The sequence below is a fragment of the Engystomops pustulosus genome, chromosome 4 (genome assembly GCF_040894005.1).
Source record: "Engystomops pustulosus chromosome 4, aEngPut4.maternal, whole genome shotgun sequence".
Classification (NCBI taxonomy): domain Eukaryota; kingdom Metazoa; phylum Chordata; class Amphibia; order Anura; family Leptodactylidae; genus Engystomops; species Engystomops pustulosus.
In genome coordinates this window covers 224163516-224184474 of record NC_092414.1, presented here as the reverse complement: position 1 = coordinate 224184474, position 20959 = coordinate 224163516, and the positions used below count along the sequence as shown (strand labels likewise).

The window sequence follows — 20959 nt, the reverse complement described above, 5'->3', positions numbered from 1 at the left end:
ATCTGGATTCTGGTACTGGAGTGGTCATGTAGAGGGTCACCAGGAATAGTGCACCAGCCCGGTAGTAGATGCTGGCTGGAATGGAGCTGTGTCCAAGCTGTGGAAGCTGCAGCTCTGGATTTAAGTCTCCTGACTCTGGTCCTGGGATTGGGTTCTGTGTCAGTACTGAAGGTGGACTGTGCACTCTCTTCACTGTCTCTACAGACTGGACTGCTTCTCCGTAGAAAGACCATGAGGTCCAGAGCTTGTGGTAAAGAGAATGTGCTCAAAAAACCTTGTGCTCCACCCTGGACAGGGGTTTTATACTCCCCCTGGTCAGGTGGTAGCACCTCTCCAATCACACTCCAGTTTATAATACAGCCACATAATCGGAAAACATTGATTTTTTTATGTATGTAGTTAAATATTTTTCTCTACGTCTCCAACTGTCTATTACACAATGTATATTTCTGTAGGACCCTCTCATCCCTTGTCACCTTCTAGTAGACTCTACACATTCTTGATCTCTCACCTCACTGGTTTCCTTCTGTTTCTCATGTGTTTGCTCCCCCATACGTTACGGCACTGGTTTTTCCTCTTCATTTTGTGTCCATTCATCATAGAGAACATTGTCCAAGTATAAGACATTGAGGTCCTCTCGTAGCTGTTGGCCATAAGGGTTTTTAAGTATCTGTACTGAATGTTGATTAAAATTCTAAACCTTCATATATGGACGCTCTCCATGGCTGCATTAAAAAACCCAAATCCTTTTACTCACCTGGGTCTGATGTATTAGTCAAATGTCTGGTATTTGTGCCGTGAAGCCAAGATGTACCACCTGAACTTCATTAAGAGCGCCACACAGGTACCGGGTGGATCAGAGATGAGTCCGAAGTGGCTCATTAGACACATTAGGGGTCTTTTACTAAGGGCCCGAGTGTTTTTTTTTCGTCGGGTTTCCAAAATTTTTCCGATTTTCGACAAATTGCCCCGGGTTTTTGGCACACGCGATTGGATTGTGGCGCATCGGCGCCGCCATGCATGCGATGGAAATCGAGGGGCGTGGCCGTCAGAAAACCCGACGGATTCGGAAAAATTGTGGTATTTAAAAAACAAAAAGTGTCGCTTGACACGCACTTACCTGCACCAAGAAATAGAAGGTGAACTCCGGTGAACTCCAGCGTACCTTGGCGCAGCAGCGACACCTGGTGGACATCGGGCGCATGGGCCTTAGTGAATCCCGGCCGGACCCGAATCAGCATCGGAGAACCCGCTGCTGGATCGCGACTTGACCGGGTAAGTAAATCTGCCCCATTGCTTTCTTAAGGACCAGGAAAGGTTCCCTCTGAGGTAAAGTCTAGGCGTGCCCCTCTTCTTGGTTCCTTGACTAATTGTGACAGGCAAAGTAATTGTCACCAAAATTGATTTCCCTTGTTGTACCTACAGGTTTCGGCCTTCATGAAATTCATATTCTGACAATCATGGACATCTTGGTGGACCATTTCCTCAAAACGTTTCTAGTTGAAGAAGAAGAATGAACGTTGCATATTAAGCTTTTTAACCTCTACAGAACAATAACCCAATGGATAATATCATAAACAGAACCCAAGTGACTCAGTTTGTGTTTTCGGGCCTAACAGACAATGTGACACTCATCCCGTTCCTCTTCCTCGTCTTCTTACTTGTTTACATTGTGTCTGTCATAGGTAACACTGGAATGATAGTGATTGTCCACAAAAGTGCCAAGCTCAACACTCCCATGTACTTCTTCCTCAGCTTCCTCTCCCTGGTGGACCTCTTCTATTCCACCATCATCACGCCGAGAATGCTCTCCGACCTCATCTCTCTGCGGAGGATCATCTCCTTCAATGAATGTGCCATACAGTTCTTTTCCTTTGCTGGTTTGGCGGGGACTGAAATCTTTATTCTGGCAAACATGGCCTATGACCGCTACATTGCCATCTGCCACCCTCTCCTGTACGTCTCGGTCATGACCAGGAGTAGATGCTTCTGCCTGGTTCTTCTTGCTTTCTTCATTGGTTTCTTACAGTCTTCCTTACAGACAAATTGTGTATTCAGGCTCCGATTCTGCAGATCCAACCTGATTGACCACTTCTACTGTGACGTTCCTCCGTTGCTGAAGCTCTCCTGCTCCGATACCTTGTACTGTGATTTGGTGACTGTTTACAGTGTTGCGACTTGCACCATTGGGTCCCTGTCAGCCATCCTCGTCTCTTACATGTTGATATCTTTTGCAATTATTCGGATGAAGTCGGCTGAAGGCAAACAGAAGGCTTTCAGCACGTGCTCCGCTCACCTCATATGCACCTCCTTGTTTTATGTCACCGTCTTCTTCACCTACCTACGTCCTCCTTCCAATGTCTTTGATAGTCAAGACAAAGCAGCTTGCATTTTCTACACAGTACTTACCCCAATGTTGAACCCACTTGTTTATAGCCTGAGGAACCAAGAGGTGAAGAGGGCCATACAAACAGTATTCAGGTCTAAACTGGTCAAGTCCATCCTGTCCACCATAAGGGATAGGGTCAACCTCTCATCTGTACCGATACGGAAAGGGATCTTTAGGTAATTTGGAGGAGATATTTTGTCACCATACAAGAGTATTTCTACTATTGTAGGTCCTTCCTAGTCCTCCTAGAAAGGTACAAAGAGAAGAAAAAAACAGAAAAACACAGGACGGCGCCTCGGGTGATACCTTCCTACAAAGAAGAGATGTAACCAACCCCTATTAGGGGTGCTCACCTGTCGGTGTCTTGTCTTATGGCATTCTGGAAATGGACGGTATTCCTCCTGTATGGAATCATAGGATCCTGGTGAAGTGATGGGGATTTCCCAAAAGGTCCCAAAAATTAGGAACTTGGGGCTAATGTGTAGATAAGTAGAATGTTAGCAATTTAGCAATTGTGGCGCTTATAGCCAGGAATATTGACCAACTACCCAAAATAATAGTAGTAATAGACCCAAAGTATAATGAATTAGGTTTATTTGTAAGTAAAAAACAAAAATTATAAAAAAGTTAACAAAGTCCTTACTGACGCATTTCGGGTATGACCTCTTCTCAAAGTGCAGGACAGAAGTAAGACAGAAATGTCCTGCAATTTACAAAAGGGTCAGACCCGAAATGCGTCAGTAACGACTTAGTTAACTTTTTATAATTTTTGTTTCTTACTTACAAATAAACCTAATTCATTATACTTTGGGTCTACCATTATTTTGGAAAGCTGGTCAATATTCCTGGCTATTAGCGCCACACTTTTTGCCAAAATTTTCTTTTTTCTACTTATCTACTCATTTAGGAAGGACTTCTACCAGATTTTGGAGGTGGACTTTAGGAATTTGTTACCATTCATCTATAAGAGCATGTGTAAGATCGGACATGTTTGTGGAGGGTACCTGATTCTAGTTCATCTAAAAAGGGTGCGATGAGTAAAGATGAGGTCAGAACCTTCTCAGCCGGTCAGGTACTTCCACAGCAGACTGCCCTCAATTATGCCTTTATGGACCCCACCACAATCTCCCAACCATACGGTTATGGACAGACTCCCTCGACCTACTGCTTGTTGAGGAGTTTTTGATTCCTTCATTTCCCTTTTTAGCATCTTTACCCTCACACACCACTACAGAACCTCAGAGAACCGATGCCTGAAATCATACCGATCCCTAAAATATTGGACATGACCGGAACTGGATAAACATGGAGGTCACTGGGACAAATCAAGGGTGCTACCTACTGGTTCAAAGGGAAAAACACTGCGATACTAAAATATGTCATGTACTATTCTATGACTGTCATGATGAGGCTGTAATATTATGGTATGGTCCATGTGGCACCTACCACACAATGTGGCATCGCTGACGTGCTATATGTCATGGGGGCTCGGGTTGGGGTGGTGCCGGAGGTCACTAAGTAAGTAGCGGCAGAGTTGAAGATAAATCTCTCTTCTTGTTGATAATAAACTCTCTTGAGTTGCAATCTTTGGGGTGATATATGAGTGTGGGGAAGGGGGTCCTCTAGTAAGGGGGAAGGGGGTCCTCTAGTAGGGGGAAGGGGGTTCCCAGTAAGGACATTGGGGCAGATCTATTATGCGCTCTCCACCAGAAGCCATGTAAAAAGCTCCATCTCTCTCCATCTAGTTTTCAATTTCTGGCACTTACATTTTGGGGTGACAATGGAGAATGGGGCAGGGACCTGAATGTCCTGGCCACCATATTTACTAAAATCTCTGCCAGAAAACAGGCGGAGCCTATGGATGAAATTTCCGTCATGTAAAACTTGGTCTACACACTCAGGACCTGTCTGAGTTTGTGATCCGATCAACTAAGAGACCAGAACCGGTCTGGCGGGGGGAGTAAAATATTAAAAAAGTCTTAATAGATTCCCCCCCAATGGGTATTATGGGGATCATTACACAAAGGATACAAAACGTTAGGTGTTATTTGTGCTCAGCCTCCACCAGGGAGAACCTACCCCATGCACCACGAGTAGTGTGACACCAGGGGGGCATTATACAGGGCACATCATGGTCAGTATATCAGTGGTCTGGTCTCCCTTCTCCGTCACTTAGAGGGTTCGGGTTAGATGGAGGGTACACTATCTCCCCTGCTCCTGTATCTGCCCCAATTTTTACAGTTTGGAATTTTTTTTATTGCAGCTTCCTGTTACATTGTATCAAATTTTTATTAATATTGTTGTAATTTGTCCATTGTCCAACGCGACAGTCTATAAAGGGAACCTGTCACCTTATTAGTCACTACTACAACTAGTGACAGGTTCCCCTGGAGCCCCAGTAACTAACTTACACAATAATAATAATTCCTTTATGTATATAGCGCACACAGATTCCACAGCGCTGCACAAAGCATGTCACATCATTCCTGTAACCCACCAACCAGTATGTATGGAGTGTGGGAGGAAACCGGAGGAAACCCACGCAAACATGGAGAGAACATACAAACTCTTTGCAGATGTTGACCTGGGTAGGATTTGAACCCAGGACCCCAGCGCTGCAAGGCTGTAGTGCTAACCACTTAGCCACCGTGCCGCGCTACATGCTTATTTTAGCTAAAAATTGTTCCCCCTCAGATTTCCATATAGTCAACTTTTTAATTTTACCTGGTATTCAGGGATATCTATAGTGAGTCAAGGTGGGAGTGGCCTCCTCAGGCAGAATCCAGCAGCTCCTCCCCCATGCTTTTTCTGCATGCAGCAGTAATGTCTTATGACCAGGGTGACATCATCGCAGGTCCTTTAGCCTGTTAACATTAGCAAAATGTACACCAAGCATAAATCACATGAAATCACAGCAGAAGCATGAAGTCCATGCAGGCTGCTGTGATTTACATTTACTAAGGGTCCGAATCGCGCACTTTCGTCGGGTTTCCCGACAGTTTCTGATTTGCGCCGAATTGCCCTGGGATTTTGGCGCACGCAAACGGGTTTTGGTACATCGCCGGTGGCTTTCACGCGACAGAAATTCGGGGGGCGTGGCCGTCAGACAACCCGTCGGATTTGGAAAAACTGCGGAATTTAAAAAAGGATTTGTATCGCAAGATCAGCACTCACATGCACCAGGAAGAAGCAGGTGAACTGGATCGCGACTGGACTGGGTAAGTAAATGTGCCCCTGCGTGTCCCTGCTTCCTGCACTGCTACAAGGCATCCACCAGAGCAATTCCCCAAATACCCGGCCCTTTCGCGATCCAGCGGCGCGTTCTCTGCGGTGGATTCGGGTCTTCTGACGATTCACTAAGGCAGTTCCTCTGATGTCCACCAGATGTCGCTTCTGCCGGAATGCACAAGCCTATACCTGGTGCAGGTAAGCGCGAGTCCCGCGACTCTTTTTTTTTTTTTTTAAATGCGTCGGTTTTTCCGAATTCGTCGGGTTTTCGTTCGGCCACGCCCCCCGATTTCCGTTGCGTGCATGCCAGCGCCGATGCACCACAATCCGATCGCGTGCGCCAAAAACCCGGGGCAATACAGGGAAAATCGGCGCAAATTGGAAATATTCAGGTAACACGTTGGGAAACGCGAATCGGGCCCTTAGTAAATGACCCCCATGTTTATATCAGCCAATCGCTCCAGACAAAAAGTTTTGTCTTCAGACTTAATCTGAGAAATTCCAATAGTTCCATAAAACGATCCAGTACAGATACGGGTAACATCTTATCTCCCGCGTGTTGCATCCGAGCTCTTATTCACAGCTTATTGGAATTTCTCAGTTTTGAAATAATTGGCGCTGGATGAATCTGATATTTTGCTGCTTTTGTTTATGTCCGTGAAGACTTTTTCCCGGCATTTTCTTGCACAATCAGCAGTTTTCGAGCTTTTGGCTGGTCGGAAATGATTTTGAACAATTTTTTACTTGTTCTTTTGTCCAACACTTTTTTGTCAAACACAAATGTGATTCCTTCTTCAGTCAGTGGGGCTCATTTACTAAGGGTCCGCGAACCGCACAAATGTTGGATATTCTGATGTTTTCCAATTTGCGCCACATTTAAAAGGGAATTGTGTCGCACACGATCGGATTTTGGTGCAATGGCGCCGGCTTTCACGCAACACAAATCGGAGGGCGGCCGTCGGACGATCCGACGGATTCGGACAAACCGCGGTATTTAACTTAAGAATTGTGTCGCAATTGTGTCGGGAGGAAGATGATAAACTCCGGTGAAACTGATCAGGAAAGTAACACATTCAGGAAATCGGGCGCACGATCGAAGTGAATCACGGCAGAGTCCATAATCGTCAGACATTCCGGATCAGGGATTGTGCAAGGGAGTAAGTAAATGAGCCCCAATATGTTGTGGGGCTCGAGAAAACCTAAACCACGCCCACCTTACTGAATACATTTCCAAAGTGTTAATGAAGTCGGACGCACAACTATTTTCTGTATAAATCTGTAGGAAAAGATGTAAGAAAGTTTTTCTGACTTACAATTAGACAAGAAACTGAATGGATCGCCCTCATCGCGTCCCACACAATCTGGAGATGGATTGTTCTGGTGCCTGTAGGTAGATGGAGGTAAGTCTGGATCTGGGGTGATTCCGGATGTAACACTTTTACTTACCCGGTCCTGACACACGTGGATTCGGGTTCTGCCGGGATTCACTAAGGTCGTGCGCCCGATATCGCTTCTGCGCCGAGGTCCGCCGGAGTTCACCTGCTTTTTCTCGGTGCATGTGAGTGCTTGATCTTGCGACACATTTCGTTTTTTAAATTCCACGGTTTTTCCAAATCCGTTGGGTTGTCCGACGGCCACGCCCCCCGATTTCTGTCGTGTGAAAGCCGGCGCCAAAATCCGATCGTGTGCCCCAAAACCCAGCGGAATTCGCGCAAAACGGAATAATTCGGGAAACCCGACGAAAGTGCGGCCGCGGAGCCCTTAGTGAATGAGCCCCTTTGTTTTGAGCCTTGGGGACCAGTAGGGATGTGACCACCGGTGGGTCAGAGCTCCGGTGTCCACCACGTCTCCTACTTGTGATGGTTCTATGGGTGTTACGATGGTATTATTCGTCTTGGCTCCTTCCTGAGATACTTCCTCTCCGGTTACGTCTATGGATTCTCGGCTTCCACCGTCACCTGTATCTTAGGTTCCATTTCTGATGTGATGGGCAGAAGAAATGATTGATATTCTGTACCTCCAGGAGAGATTGTAAAATAGGAAGATTTGGGGAATCCCATATATTTGCTGTGTCCTTAGAGGAGGGTGGAGATTTCTGATGAGACTCCATGGAAGATTTTCTGTATTTCTGAGAGTTGTAGTAATAGCGTGTATAATACACCATATGGACAGCCTGCCCCTAGTGGGGTATAATAGGCACATACAGACCTGGGGGCAACATGAGATCACAATGTGGGTAAGGAAAATACTTACATTTGCCATTGTACATCTATGGAGCTGACCCTGTGCTCTTCTCCCCGGCTCCCTACTGAGTAGAAGGCTTCACCTCCAGGAGCCCCGTGTTCTCTATCCGATGCCTCCTCCTGACTGCAGTCACACAATACAAGAGCTGAGAAGAGGAGATTTGACTCATAACATTGCTGTTAACATTTGTGTTTACATGATGTTTACACACGCGGCATCAGTGTGTTAGCACATACATTTTGAAAATGCAAATGTTAACAGTAATGTCATTAGTCAAATCTCCTTTTTTCAGCTCTTGTAATGTGTTTCAAACTGCAATGTAAACGTCAGGAGTGAATGCAGCCTCAGAACTTGCTTGAATTGCTCTGAATAGGATCAGGTTTCAAGCTTTTGCTTGAAAACCAAACCCAGGGCTTCCATTTCAGGATCTTTTCCTTGGGGAAAGCTGGGTGTGAGTTATAGCTTGTGTGCAGCTCTGGCTTGAGTGATGGACGACTGAACCAGTCAGTGCTGGGGGTAGTGTCCATTACTCCCTTCGTATTCTGACCAGTTCACCCAGAGGTTGCAGATTATTGCAGTCCTGCTCTTTGTGTTGCTTGAGTTATTGTTATGTCTTTGCTATTCTATGTATCCGACCTCAGCTATGTTTATTCAACCACCCTCACTATATGATTCTGTGCCATGCCGCCATCTTGGATTTGACCCAGTTCTGTCTGATGCGGCTTATCTGTTGTTTGTCCTTCTGTGTCTTGTTGCTTCCAATTTGACCCCTTTTTTCATGTCTCTGAATTGTGTTTGTTTTTTTCTTGATGTTTTTCTGTGTACTGGTTTGTCTGTGATTTCCTGTTACCTGTGCGCTCCACCATCCAGAAGCTGCCAGGCAAAATCAGTCCCCCTCTCACCCTTTAGGGTCTCTGTTAGGTTCCTAATAGCAGGTTTTACCTTGTCAGGGCGCTCTTATCTGCTGTAGGCAGGACCATAGCCCGCAGGGACATTGCAGGATCAGTTTGCCATCACTTACCCAGTCTGACAGCTTGTGTCAAGCCTTGTTTGTGCTGGACAGGTTGTGATACACTCAAATCTGATCTGATGGTGACTGAGTAGGATTCCGCTCACTTTCAAAGTACAGAAAATAACTTGTCACTCTGAAGTCCTCGCGATTATTGGTGATCTACTGTTTACAATTAGTGGCAATCTGCGACGTTTTGATCTGAGACCTCATGGACACGGACGTACAGCCAGGAGCTCTGCTCACCCCTCCCCTCTCCATTGAGAGCTGAGAATCTGTGGGTACCATATATTATAGGACTCTTGACATTTGGGGACACTTTATAAACTTAATTAAATTTGGTAAAATTTCTATGCGCATAAAGTATATATCCAGGTATATTTGACTGTAAGTGACCCTGATATCTTTAGGGGCGCAGTGTGGAAATGTGATAAAAGAGCTGATGAGATGCAAACACACCTTGGCCCAAATTCTGCAGTGCAGACAGCATCTGTGATACAAGTGCAGCATCATGGGTGGTCCTGTGATATCAAGGTTCTAGTGCCACATTGTTACAGAGACCCTCAGCATACATTTAGGTCCCTAAAGCATTTTTATGAAAACATTTAGGTGGTGTTATTGCCTCTTGGACACTGCTTTGTAACCCTCACTCCCTCGTCTCATTGTCTGGAGCCTCCTTTCCTTCATGACCTTAATCTTCCCACTACCATGACATCATTTGTTGAGTCGCTCATCCCTAGCGTTTGCCCTTAGCATTTGACTAAATTATTAAATTGTCATCTTTTAGGTTTTACAAGTTTTTCTAATAATTCCCATCTCCTTGTTACTCCGCAGGTGACTCTGCCTGCACCATGGACCAGTCTATAGAATAAGAAGAAACATCTATCTCTACTTTAAGGCTCCACATTTTGGTGGTGTCTTCATACAGAAGCTGCTGGCTTGGCCCAAGTTGGAGAGGTCCAATGGATAAGACCTGCCACAGTTCCCCTTAGGTTTTTGTAGTAAATGGCAGATCAGTGGTTCAAGGCAGGAGGATGGGTGTAGCTGTACCCAGGAATAGTACATCCCGTGCCTGAAAATTGTACATGGTGGCCTGAGTCTCAGGTAGTCTTCTCCCAAGCCCAGCAGGATGGTAAATGAGGGACCTCACAGCTGTAACTGGTCTTAGCTTATTTCCATTGGGGCTTCCTCATTGAGAGTAGTCCCTGGACTGCGTCTCATGGATGGTCAGACTGTAGAGGGGACACACGGGACTTTTGAGCAGGATCTTTCTTCATCTTCAAGCCTCATCAGGGAACGGCCGCAAAGGCCAACTGGAAGTCCACAAAGCTGAGGTAGACAAGGGTTTCGCAAAATTATTGTCCCTTCCTGATGTCACGGACCCTAAAGTTAGTGTCCCTTGTCTCAGTGTCTGGCTTCACACAACTACTGCAATCACCAAGAATCATTGACTAGATCCAGAAGTAACATAACTAAAGCTTTACCCTTCCCTAGAATGTTCTATAATTTAGCCAATAGGAAGGGTTTCTACCAGCCCAGGTTGACAACAACATCTAGATCACAACAACATATGACCAGCACCAATGGACTCAATAATCCACCTAACACCTACTGGTCCTGGCAGCTGGGATCATCACGGTGTCCTCAACATCTTCAGTAGCTCCACTGGCCACATTACCTTCTTCTGCAAAGCTTCCATCTCTTGCCCCACGATACAGAGAGCTATCGAGCTCCAGTAATATTTCGGGAAGGTTCACCAAGGGTTGGGCTGATTTTTATAAATTGCCTGTGGGCCTCCTAGATGTTAAATCAATGTGATATGAAGGAGGTTGTTGGCTGTTGGTTGTCCATCTCTGTCTCCAATAGTTGCCCAGGTCACTCTCTCATACATTTGTTACCCTCATCTATCAATGCTTTGCTGTTGATTTGTTATAAGGGTCTTAGACAAGGGCAAGCATCAGGATTATGATTGGACCTCCATAACAGAAGAAGTCATAGACAAGGTCTTGGCAATGGTCTTCTCACCGGTCAACATGACTAAAAGAGTCGGAGTCAAGGGCTAGGAAGCATAAAATTCACAGGGTCCCCATAACAAGGACAGAGGTAAAAATATTACAGAGGGGGTGTTACTGGTGCCCCGGACTGTAGATGCTTTGAGGTTTCTCTCTTATCCTGATGGTCACATCTTTAGGGGCTTCCCGTGAAATAAGAGACCAGAGCAATCCCTGACCACATGAGTATGTACAGGGCCGCAGAGTATCTCAGCAGATAAAACACAAAGTAACAAAATATAATAATAATATTCCACTGACAATAAGCAGAAAATAAGATCTAAATAACAGCTGATAATTGGAGAATAGAATGTATTCACTAGAGACAAGTCCCCTCCGTCTGCCTCACAAGGGCCCCAGGGACCGGCACGATTACCAGCACAGATGATGAGGTGGGATATATAATGACACAGAGGCACCGGCGTAGGGATCATTGCTGCTGTGGGGCCAGATCTACTGTCAGGCAGGTGAGGAGACATCTCACCCACATCACTGTGATCAGGACTATCACCAGGATCTCCATCTATTACTAACATCATTGTCACATCATGACCATTATCTCCAAGTTCACTGATGACTCCAGCGTTGTCCCCATGACCCCATCGTCACTATCTCCACTGTCATCACCATTATTATTATGTCTATGGTCAGAGCCAGGATTATGAACACCACCAATATACCAGTTACTCCCCTGTCCTCATCACCATCTTCATCTTTACTACCTCCTTTGTTCTTAAGACAATCATCGTCACCATCAGCGGCACCTTCTCTACTTTCAACCTTCTTCACCATCGTTATCTTTACAGCCTCCACTGTCATCACTGCCTCTACTTACCTTATCACCATATTCATCTTCAGAATCTTATCTGTCCATGAGACTATCATCACCACCTTCTCTACCTCCATTGTCCTCATCCCTACCTCCACTGTATCCATTACTGTCTTCTCCTTTACTACCTCCTTTATTATTATTGTGTTTATTGCCACATTGTCCTCACGACCATCACCACCACCTTCTCTACCTCCACTGTCCTCATAACTGTCTTAATTACCATCTTCACTCCCTTCACTATTCTCATCCCTATATCCTTCATCTTCACTACATCCATTGTTCTCAAAGCCACCACCACCTCTTGAGAACTGCATGTTCCTCAGCTCTGCATAAAAAGACACAAGTTCATTAAGTTCAATTAACTTATTTAGTGATTATCCAGACAAAGTCAAGATTATTATGCTCCCTCCTGACCCTGCCCCACGTGTCAGCCATGAGATCAATCTGTGGCTGCGAGGTCCATGCTGTCATTGCTCCTATACTAAAGAATCCTGTCTATGATGATGGCCATACGTCTCTTCTAAGTGACAACCCTTGTTGTGCTTACAGGACTAGATGTAAGGAGATCATTGGACAGATCCAATAACCTATCCGTACATTGTGACTAGCTTGCACTGTAGCCATTATCCTCTTCCAGGTCTGATAACCCGTCCTTGTACTGTAATCCACCCACTTCCCTAATCATTTGCCTGTCCTCCTCTGCACTTGATGTAGCTCACTATATGATGCCCTCACTATAAACAGGTTCTCCGTGCTGCACACAATATCCCATGTTTGGATTTGACCAGTGAATTGCAGGGGACCAATGTGATGTCCTTTTATTGATGTGTCCTATCAACTTATTGGCTTTGGGGTTATGTTTTAACCTTTTTAACCTTGTCTTTTTGTTCAATAGGGTAGGATTAGATGTTGGACATGATGATCCTTCATCTGTATAAAATGTAAACTACTACGTTATGTTTTGGGGCCACCTTTCCCAGCCTCAGTCAGCACAATCCATCTGTGCTGGAAGACCACTCTTACCCCTCCAATCTTCTCCAGGTAACTGTTGTTTCATCCTGACATATTAAGAGTCAACATGACTGACATGAACACGACCCAAGTTAACATGTTTGAGTTTTCTGGATTGACCAGTAATCCAAAGATCTCCATATATCTCTTTATATTCTTCCTCTTGGTTTATATCATCACCCTGGTGGGTAACGTTGGGTTGTTCATTATCGTTACTAAGACTCCTGCACTCCACACCCCCATGTACTACTTCCTGGGGTACCTCTCGGTGGTGGACCTCCTCTACTCCTCTTCAGTTACCCCTAAAATGATTGCTGACCTGAAGTCACTGAAGAAGGACATCACATTCAATGGCTGCGCCCTCCAGTTCTTCTTCTTTGCGACGTTTGCAGCTACAGATGTTCTTCTCCTTTCCAATATGTCCTATGACCGTTATGTGGCCATCTGCCACCCTCTGCATTACATCTCCATAATGACCAGAAAGAAGTGCACGCTTTTGGGTCTCTTTACTTTTGCGTTTGGAGTGTTGCCATCTTCAGTGCAGACCATTTGTATATTCAGTCTTCACTACTGCGGTCCAAACCTCATTGACCACTTCTACTGTGACATCCCGTCCGTGCTCAAGCTGTCCTGCTCCAGGACCTTCACTTGTGAGATGATTACTCTTTTCTTTGTAGGATCGTACAGTGTAGGTTCACTGATTACCATCCTGGTCTCCTACATCTACATCCTGGTGGCCATCCTACAGATCAAATCTACTAAGGGCAGACAGAAGGCCTTCAACACCTGCTCGGCACATGTCATATGCGCTTCTATCTTCTATGTGTCGGTGTTCCTCACTTACTTGCGTCCTCCTTCTGAGCACTTTGAGAAACAAGACAAGGTGGCTTCTGTCTTCTACTCCGTCATAACACCCATGGTCAATCCTCTCATTTACAGCTTAAGGAATCAAGAGGTGAAGAGGGTCATCATCAGTTTGCTTGTCAAGGCTTCACGCAGTCTTAGACGGGTTATGATAGGTTTATGAAATTTTACAGATTTGGTTGGAGACCAACCAGGAGAAAGTCATCATCAAGACGAAATGTTGGGAGTTATAATTCCATAAAATCACCTTCTTGGTTGTTAACCCTTAATTAAGCGATTATGATGTATTTGTAAGGCTGTTTGTATCCAAGAAGACCCAGACCTCCAGGTGTTTACTGTGTGTGGACCATGTACGGCCACCGTGTCAGTCAGTACGGGACATGGGCATGGTCTCATCACGATGATAGCAACACTTCACAAAGGTCCGATATCACACAATGAAATGAATATGTGTAATTTTGGCCTCCTTGATGGGTCCTCATGTAGGAGCAGATATCTTGACTCTATAAAACCTTGTTGTGGCTTCTGTGTATATTAAAGCTGGTGTCACGATTTAAACAAATGTGTCTTAATCTATCGTGATTTCCGTCTATACCTATAATTTCTGCTGGATCTGTATTTGCTCTGTGTAGCTGCTTATAGAGGAAGATCAGCAAAGAGCCCAATGATCGTATTACAGCCGGGAAACGTCCAGGAAGGAGAAAATCCGGTAACACCGCATATAGTATAGACCAGAATTAGGCCCAACGTCCAGTAGATGCATTAGGTTCTGCACAGTAGGGAGAATGTTCCTAGCATTAGATGTTTAATTATAAATACATTTATGCTGCTTGTAGTTGTCTCCCGGTGTCAAGCATGTGGTACATTTCCCCTAGTTACACGTGGGTCACCGGTGCCTCCCCTAGTTACACGTGGGTCACCGGGCCCTTCCCTAGTTACACGTGGGTCACCGGGCCCTTCCCTAGTTACACGTGGGTCACCGGGCCCTTCCCTAGTTACACGTGGGTCACCGGGCCCTTCCCTAGTTACACGTGGGTCACCGGGCCCTTCCCTAGTTACACGTGGGTCACCGGGCCCTTCCCTAGTTACACATGGGCCCTTCCCTCAGGGGCGTCAATAGGAGATGTTGGGTCCCATATTAGATTCCTGCATGGGCCTCTCAATAAAAAATATAAACATATTTCTATATACACATACAGCATACACAGCAGATACACACACATATACACCGTATACACACATACATTTATATACTTATCCACACATGTACTGTATATACTCACTGTCAGACAGTCTAATCCCAGGGACCTGTAGCTGCAGACCACATGGGGGAAGAAGACGGCAGATAGTAGGGATGAAAGCTTCCTAGTCCTCCGTACTGCTGTCCTGCCGTCCACTCTCCCTCCCCTGACATTTCTCATGTGACTTGCCGGATCAGCTTTGTGCTATGGAAGATGTGGACTGTTATATGTATGTTATGCACAATGATCAGCATAATGGGGCAGATTTACTTACCCGGTCCATTCGCGATCCAGCGGCACGTTCTCTGCGGTGGATTCGGGTCTTCCGGGGATTCATTAAGGCAGTTCCTCCGCCGTCCACCAGGTGGCGCTGCTGCGCTGAAGTTCCCCGAAAATGCAGTCAACTACACCGGCCTATTCCTAGTGAAGGTAAGTGCAAGTTTTTAAATGCGGCGTTGTTTTCCGAATCCGTCGGGTTTTCGTTCGGCCACGCTCCCCGATTTCCATCGCGTGCATGCCAGTGCCGATGCGCCACAATCCGATAGCGTGCGCCAAAATCCCAGGGCAATTCAGGGGAAATCGGTGCAAAACGGAAATATTTGGGTAACACGTCGGGAAAATGAGAATCGGGCCCTTAGTAAATGAAAATGATTCCAAAAAAAATGATCCAGCGCGTTGTGTTGGGAAGAAGCACTCCAGACTTTTTATTTAACTTCCATAAAAGAGATGAACATCACATATATCCTAGCACTGCGTCCGTGTGGTGGACTACAATGTCCAGCCTACGCGTTTCGCGCGTATACACACGCTCTTTGTCAAGGCTCACACATATCTGAGAGGGAGCACCGTTATATTAAGAGGAGGATGAGACGTCACGAAGGTCCACCTTCATCCATGACGACAGATTCGTTTGGGAGCGCCTCTCTCAGGTGTGTGCTTTAGTATAATAAAACCATGTTTATTTCTATTCTGTTAAAATGAAAAACATTTAAAAACAACATGAAAATAAAATATTATACAAAATATGTAGTTTGCACCACAAGGAAACTGGCAGAAAGCACCCATGATATACAGTTACAGTATTCTTCTTTATGTGTCCAGTATAGTTAGCACATGTTACATTATGTTGGCTCAGTTTGCCACATTGTAGCGAGCTGCCAATTATAATAAAAAATTGGTGATACAAAGGCTGCGGGCTCATAGTAGATAAATATGAGTGGCTAAACAGAATATTCGGAGATTAGTATTTAGAATGTCTGCTGACCACAGTGCACAATCTGAACAGTATATCTTCGTTATGGACAGAGCTGATCTGGCAGTACATAGGACTTTGTTCAGACTGATATTACTGTGTGTATGGAATCAAAGGGAGACAACTGGGGGAAGGGGCATTTAACTCTTTAAGGGGCGTAATCTTATAAATGATTTAGTAATGAAACATAAATTCTTGCTTGTTATTCATTCCCCTAGGAAATCTGGTCTCCAATTGGAGTATCCAGAAGGCTTCTTTATCTCGGTCTCCCCCCCTGCTGTTATAATTGATCCGATCGATGGCATAGGCTCTAAATCCTGTGGGGTTTCCCTTATGTTGTTCACTAAAATGTCTTGAGGCTCCCGAGATGGTTTTTTTGGTGTAAGTGACACTGTTGGATTGTCCTCTTTTTATATCCCCTAGGTGCTCTAATATTCTTTTCTTAAATTTGCGAGTGGTTGCACCTACATATTTAAGTTTGCATAAAGTGCATTCAATGATATATACACAACATGATCGCTATTACAGTTCACATATAAGTATCAAAAAATACAAATTGGTACTATGCTCACAAACAATTGTAAATATTAAATACATTTTATTAGTTATGCAAAAAATTATTAATAACAGCAAATTTACATAGCATGGTAGTTGTACAATGGGAATACATGATTAAAAACAGTGCATAGCCACATATAGAACAAGCAAAGTGCCATAGGGAATAAAATGAATCCGTATGGAGTAGGAGACCTAGTAACTAGAGGTAGAAAACAGCTATATACAAGCCTTAGCTTGCTAACATGAACGGCTCTAAAACAATACTAGAAAGTCATTACCATACCAGGATATCGGGTGTGCACTGTGTAGCCCCAACACGTGTTTCGCCCACTGGCTTTCTCAAGGGGAGTGTCAGATTCAGGTGAGTCATGGGTTATATATCACTCTGAACCAATAGGAAGATAGAGAGCAATTAGGATACAGGTGTCCTGCAGACATGACGACACACAAAGGGAAGTGAAGATAAAATAGCTGGCGACTGATTAGCCCCCAGAAATGTCTGTCGCACTGGCATATAAAATATGTGCGCATGCGTCAAACGGTAAATAAAAACTGCCTAAAGATCGCGGGAGCTCGAAATAGAGCTTCACCGCGTATGCGCAGATCAAAGTCAGAAAAAACTGGCGCACGCGCCTGATGCCCAAAAAGAAAGAGTCGCGGCTATCGCGTGAGTTCTGTCGCGATGCCGAAAGTAAGGGGCAAGTGTGCCTGTGCAGAATAGATAGCGTAGCTGGGGAAGGTTGAATGTACAATACTGAATCCACGTGCAGAGGAGCCAATAACTAGACTAATATAAAAAGTCCCTCATGACATAAAAAAATGATTGGTCCCAGATTGTGTAATAAGGTGTGCAAAGGTAGTATGCAAAAGATATGCAATATAATAAAAACCTCATAAGTGTAAACATAATGTAAACAAAGTGTAAACAATGTACACAATCGTAAAAAACACTGAAGTGTACAATAATATTAAATTACAGTCATAAAAGGTGAATGCTAACATCATACATGACTAAATACCTAAAAATTGAAGAAGAGCCACTGATAGTGGCACGAATGCTACAAGCGCTAGACAAGGTGAGAGGTGAAAAACAAAAGTGAATGGTGGCACACGTGCAAACATGCAGTGAGGTGAAGGTGAGGTATAACAAAATACTAATATTGTTAGGAAGGACAGATATGCCGGCCAAAAGAGGTCCCTAATGATTTAGAATGGATGAGGATGTCCGCAAAATATGAAATCCAAGGTCTTGAATAAAGTTGCTCGTTCCTAAGAAAATGATTACTGTGGAGATAAAAAACAAACAGAAAAATAGAAAAATAGAGAATAAATGAGTAAAAATTATTTACAGCAAAATGAACATTTCATCTACATCAAATCCCAAACACTCATACTGAACATATATAGTAGTAAAAGAGAACAGCAGTTAAAACGGTAGATAATTTCAAAGAAATGGGGTGAAACTCAAATTTTCGTTTAACCCTTGTGGGGATACCGTATCCAACAGGTAGATCCATCGAGTCTCCTTCTGTGCTAAAGCCCGTTTCCAGTCGCCCCCCCGTTCACATACAGTTCACATATGTTTTAATGTCAAAGAATTGGGAGTTAGTCGTATTGGAAAATTGTTTTCTTACTTCCACTATTCTACATGTTTGGCATCTTTGTGCCCCACAGTGATAGAATCCCTTATGTGTGAGCCAAGTATTTTTATTCTTACTGTTAAATGACCCCCAATGTATGTAACAGTGCACCTCCTCCATTCTTTAGTGTGGCAGGTCGTATGGCCGGGCCCCCTGACACTGCGGGCCCTGTAGCAGCTGCTGTGGCTGCCACCCCTGTTGTTACACCTCTGCCTGTACTGCCTGGGCTTTGGGACACCTCTGATGTGTTTGCTGCCTCTCTCTCCTGTCCTGCACTTCACCCTCATGACGCACTTCTGTATCAGCAGGACGAGCACAGAGGAGATGTCCAAATAGTGATCCAATCCTAGGGGACCTCCACCATGATCATTTTTATCTCTCTACTGTCAGATGGGAGGAGCCAGACTGAGTGCTTTAGACCAGGACCATCCATCTGAGAGCAGGTAAGATAATCACTATATAGAGTTGTAGATGCCGCGCTGCCTCCGATATATCTGACCAATGGTCTTTATATCGGTTCTAGATTTTTATTACTTCGCTCCATAGATGTACTGGAACGACACATTTTGGGGCTGAACTAAAACCTTCTCCGAACTGTATAAATATTACAATGACTGGAATTTAAAAGGTTTCTGAGTTTTACATAGTTTATACCAGTGATGGCGAACCTTTTAGCGGTCGAGTGCCCAAAGAGACTCCCCAAACCCCCCTTATTTATTGCGAGGTGCCAACCAAAAATTAAAGCAGTAACTTACTGCTCCCTGTTCTTCAACAATCATATTGGCCTCCCAAGGACAGCAACACAGTAGAAAGATGGAAAATTTGCATAATTTTAGCTTCTTTCTAGTGTTCCTCTGTAGAACTGTAGGGGCCAGCAGGGGGTCCTCCAAAGATAATTCGGCCCTGTCTATTCATTCTCCCTCTTCCTACAGTCCCAAGTAGCAAAGTAAGTATCAAAATATGACTGAAAGCAGCATCTTTTAAGTTGCTTGGAACTGCAGGAAGATTGGTTCGAGTCTTGTCTGATGTGCTGGGGCGGTGGCCTGGGTGCCCACAGAAAGGGCTCTGAGTGCCACCTCTGGCACCCGTGCCATAGGTTCGCCACCACTGGTTTATACAGTTGTAAAAAGACACCTGTACATTAAATTCAACTAAATTCAACCAAGGAAGGGAAGGGATTGGATGAGGAAGGGATTTACGGGAAACAATTCTATATAACATAACCATCAATGTTATTTAGGTGTAAAAAGGCATCTAGACCCTTCTTGAAGCTCTCTGCTGTCCCTGCTGTGACCAGCGCCTGAGCTCTCTGCTGTCCCTGCTGTGACCAGCGCCTGAGCTCTCTGCTGTCCCTGCTGTGACCAGCGCCTGAGCTCTCTGCTGTCCCTGCTGTGCTCTGCGCCTGAGCTCTCTGCTGTCCCTGCTGTGACCAGCGCCTGAGCTTTCTGCTGTCCCTGCTGTGACCAGCGCCTGAGCTCTCTGCTGTCCCTGCTGTGACCAGCGCCTGAGCTCTCTGCTGTCCCTGCTGTGACCAGCGCCTGAGCTCTCTGCTGTCCCTGCTGTGCTCTGCTCCTGAGCTCTCTGCTGTCCCTGCTGTGACCTGCACCTGAGCTCTCTGCTGTCCCTGCTGTGACCAGCGCCTGAGCTCTCTGCTGTCCCTGCTGTGACCAGCGCCTGAGCTCTCTGCTGTCCCTGCTGTGACCAGCGCCTGAGCTCTCTGCTGTCCCTGCTGTGACCAGCGCCTGAGCTCTCTGCTGTCCCTGCTGTGACCAGCGCCTGAGCTCTCTGCTGTCCCTGCTGTGCTCTGCTCCTGAGCTCTCTGCTGTCCCTGCTGTGACCAGCGCCTGAGCTCTCTGCTGTCCCTGCTGTGACCAGCGCCTGAGCTCTCTGCTGTCCCTGCTCTGACTAGCACCTGAGCTCTCTGCTGTCCCTGCTGTGACCAGCGCCTGAGCTCTTTGCTGTCCCTGCTGTGACCAGCGCCTGAGCTCTCTGCTGTCCCTGCTGTGACCAGCACCTGAGCTCTCTGCTGTCTCCGCTGTGACCAGCGCCTGAGCTCTCTGCTGTCCCTGCTGTGACCAGCGCCTGAGCTTTCTGCTGTCCCTGCTGTGACCAGCGCCTGAGCTCTCTGCTGTCCCTGCTGTGACCAGCGCCTGAGCTCTCTGCTGTCCCTGCTGTGCTCTGCTCCTGAGCTCTCTGCTGTCCCTGCTGTGACCAGCGCCTGAGCTCTCTGCTGTCCCTGCTGTGACCAGCGCCTGAGCTCTCTGCTGTCCCTGCTGTGACCAGCACCTGAGGCAGGCTATTCCACAGATTGACCGTTCTCATAGTAAGACGCCCTGTGTCGCCTCTGGTGATTAAACTTTGTTGTCTCTAGCGCAGACTCCGCCCCCTTGTCTTTTGATTTAATTTAATATGAAACAACTTACCACCATATTTTTTGTATGGACCATTCATATATTTATATAAATGAATCATGTCCCCTCATAGTCGTCTCTTTTCCAGACTAAATAAATCCAGTTGTTTTAATCTTTCCTCATAACTGAGACCCTCCATACCCCTTATCATTTCTGTGGCTCTACGTTGAACCCTCTCCAGCTCCAGGGCCTCCTTTTTATGGACCGGTGCCCAGAACTGAACGGCATA

The 20959-nt window shown here is 45.5% G+C and overlaps 2 protein-coding genes across 2 annotated transcripts; both read left to right on the top strand.

Moving 5' to 3' along the window:
- Positions 1-1561: 1561 nt before the first annotated feature.
- On the top strand, positions 1562-10933 carry LOC140128814 (olfactory receptor 5AR1-like). Its single transcript, XM_072150515.1, has 4 exons — positions 1562-2565; positions 3297-3417; positions 9658-9704; positions 10807-10933. Exons 1-4 carry the CDS (start codon positions 1562-1564, stop codon positions 10931-10933), a joined length of 1299 nt encoding a protein of 432 aa, XP_072006616.1.
- Positions 10934-12831: 1898 nt separating this feature from the next.
- LOC140128813 (olfactory receptor 5B21-like) lies at positions 12832-13791 on the top strand. The gene has a single exon (XM_072150514.1). The coding sequence runs from the start codon at positions 12832-12834 to the stop codon at positions 13789-13791; it is 960 nt and encodes a 319-aa protein (XP_072006615.1).
- The last annotated feature ends 7168 nt before the right edge of the window (positions 13792-20959 follow it).

Coding starts and splice junctions, on each gene's coding strand:
- LOC140128814 (XM_072150515.1), top strand. CDS start 1,562: ATGGATAATATCATAAACAGAACCCAAGTGACTCAGTTTGTGTTTTCG. Junction 2,566..3,296: donor ATACGGAAAGGGATCTTTAG/GTAATTTGGAGG, acceptor CTACTCATTTAG/GAAGGACTTCTACCAGATTT. Junction 9,705..10,806: donor ATCTCCTTGTTACTCCGCAG/GTGACTCTGCCT, acceptor ATTTGTTATAAG/GGTCTTAGACAAGGGCAAGC.
- LOC140128813 (XM_072150514.1), top strand. CDS start 12,832: ATGACTGACATGAACACGACCCAAGTTAACATGTTTGAGTTTTCTGGA.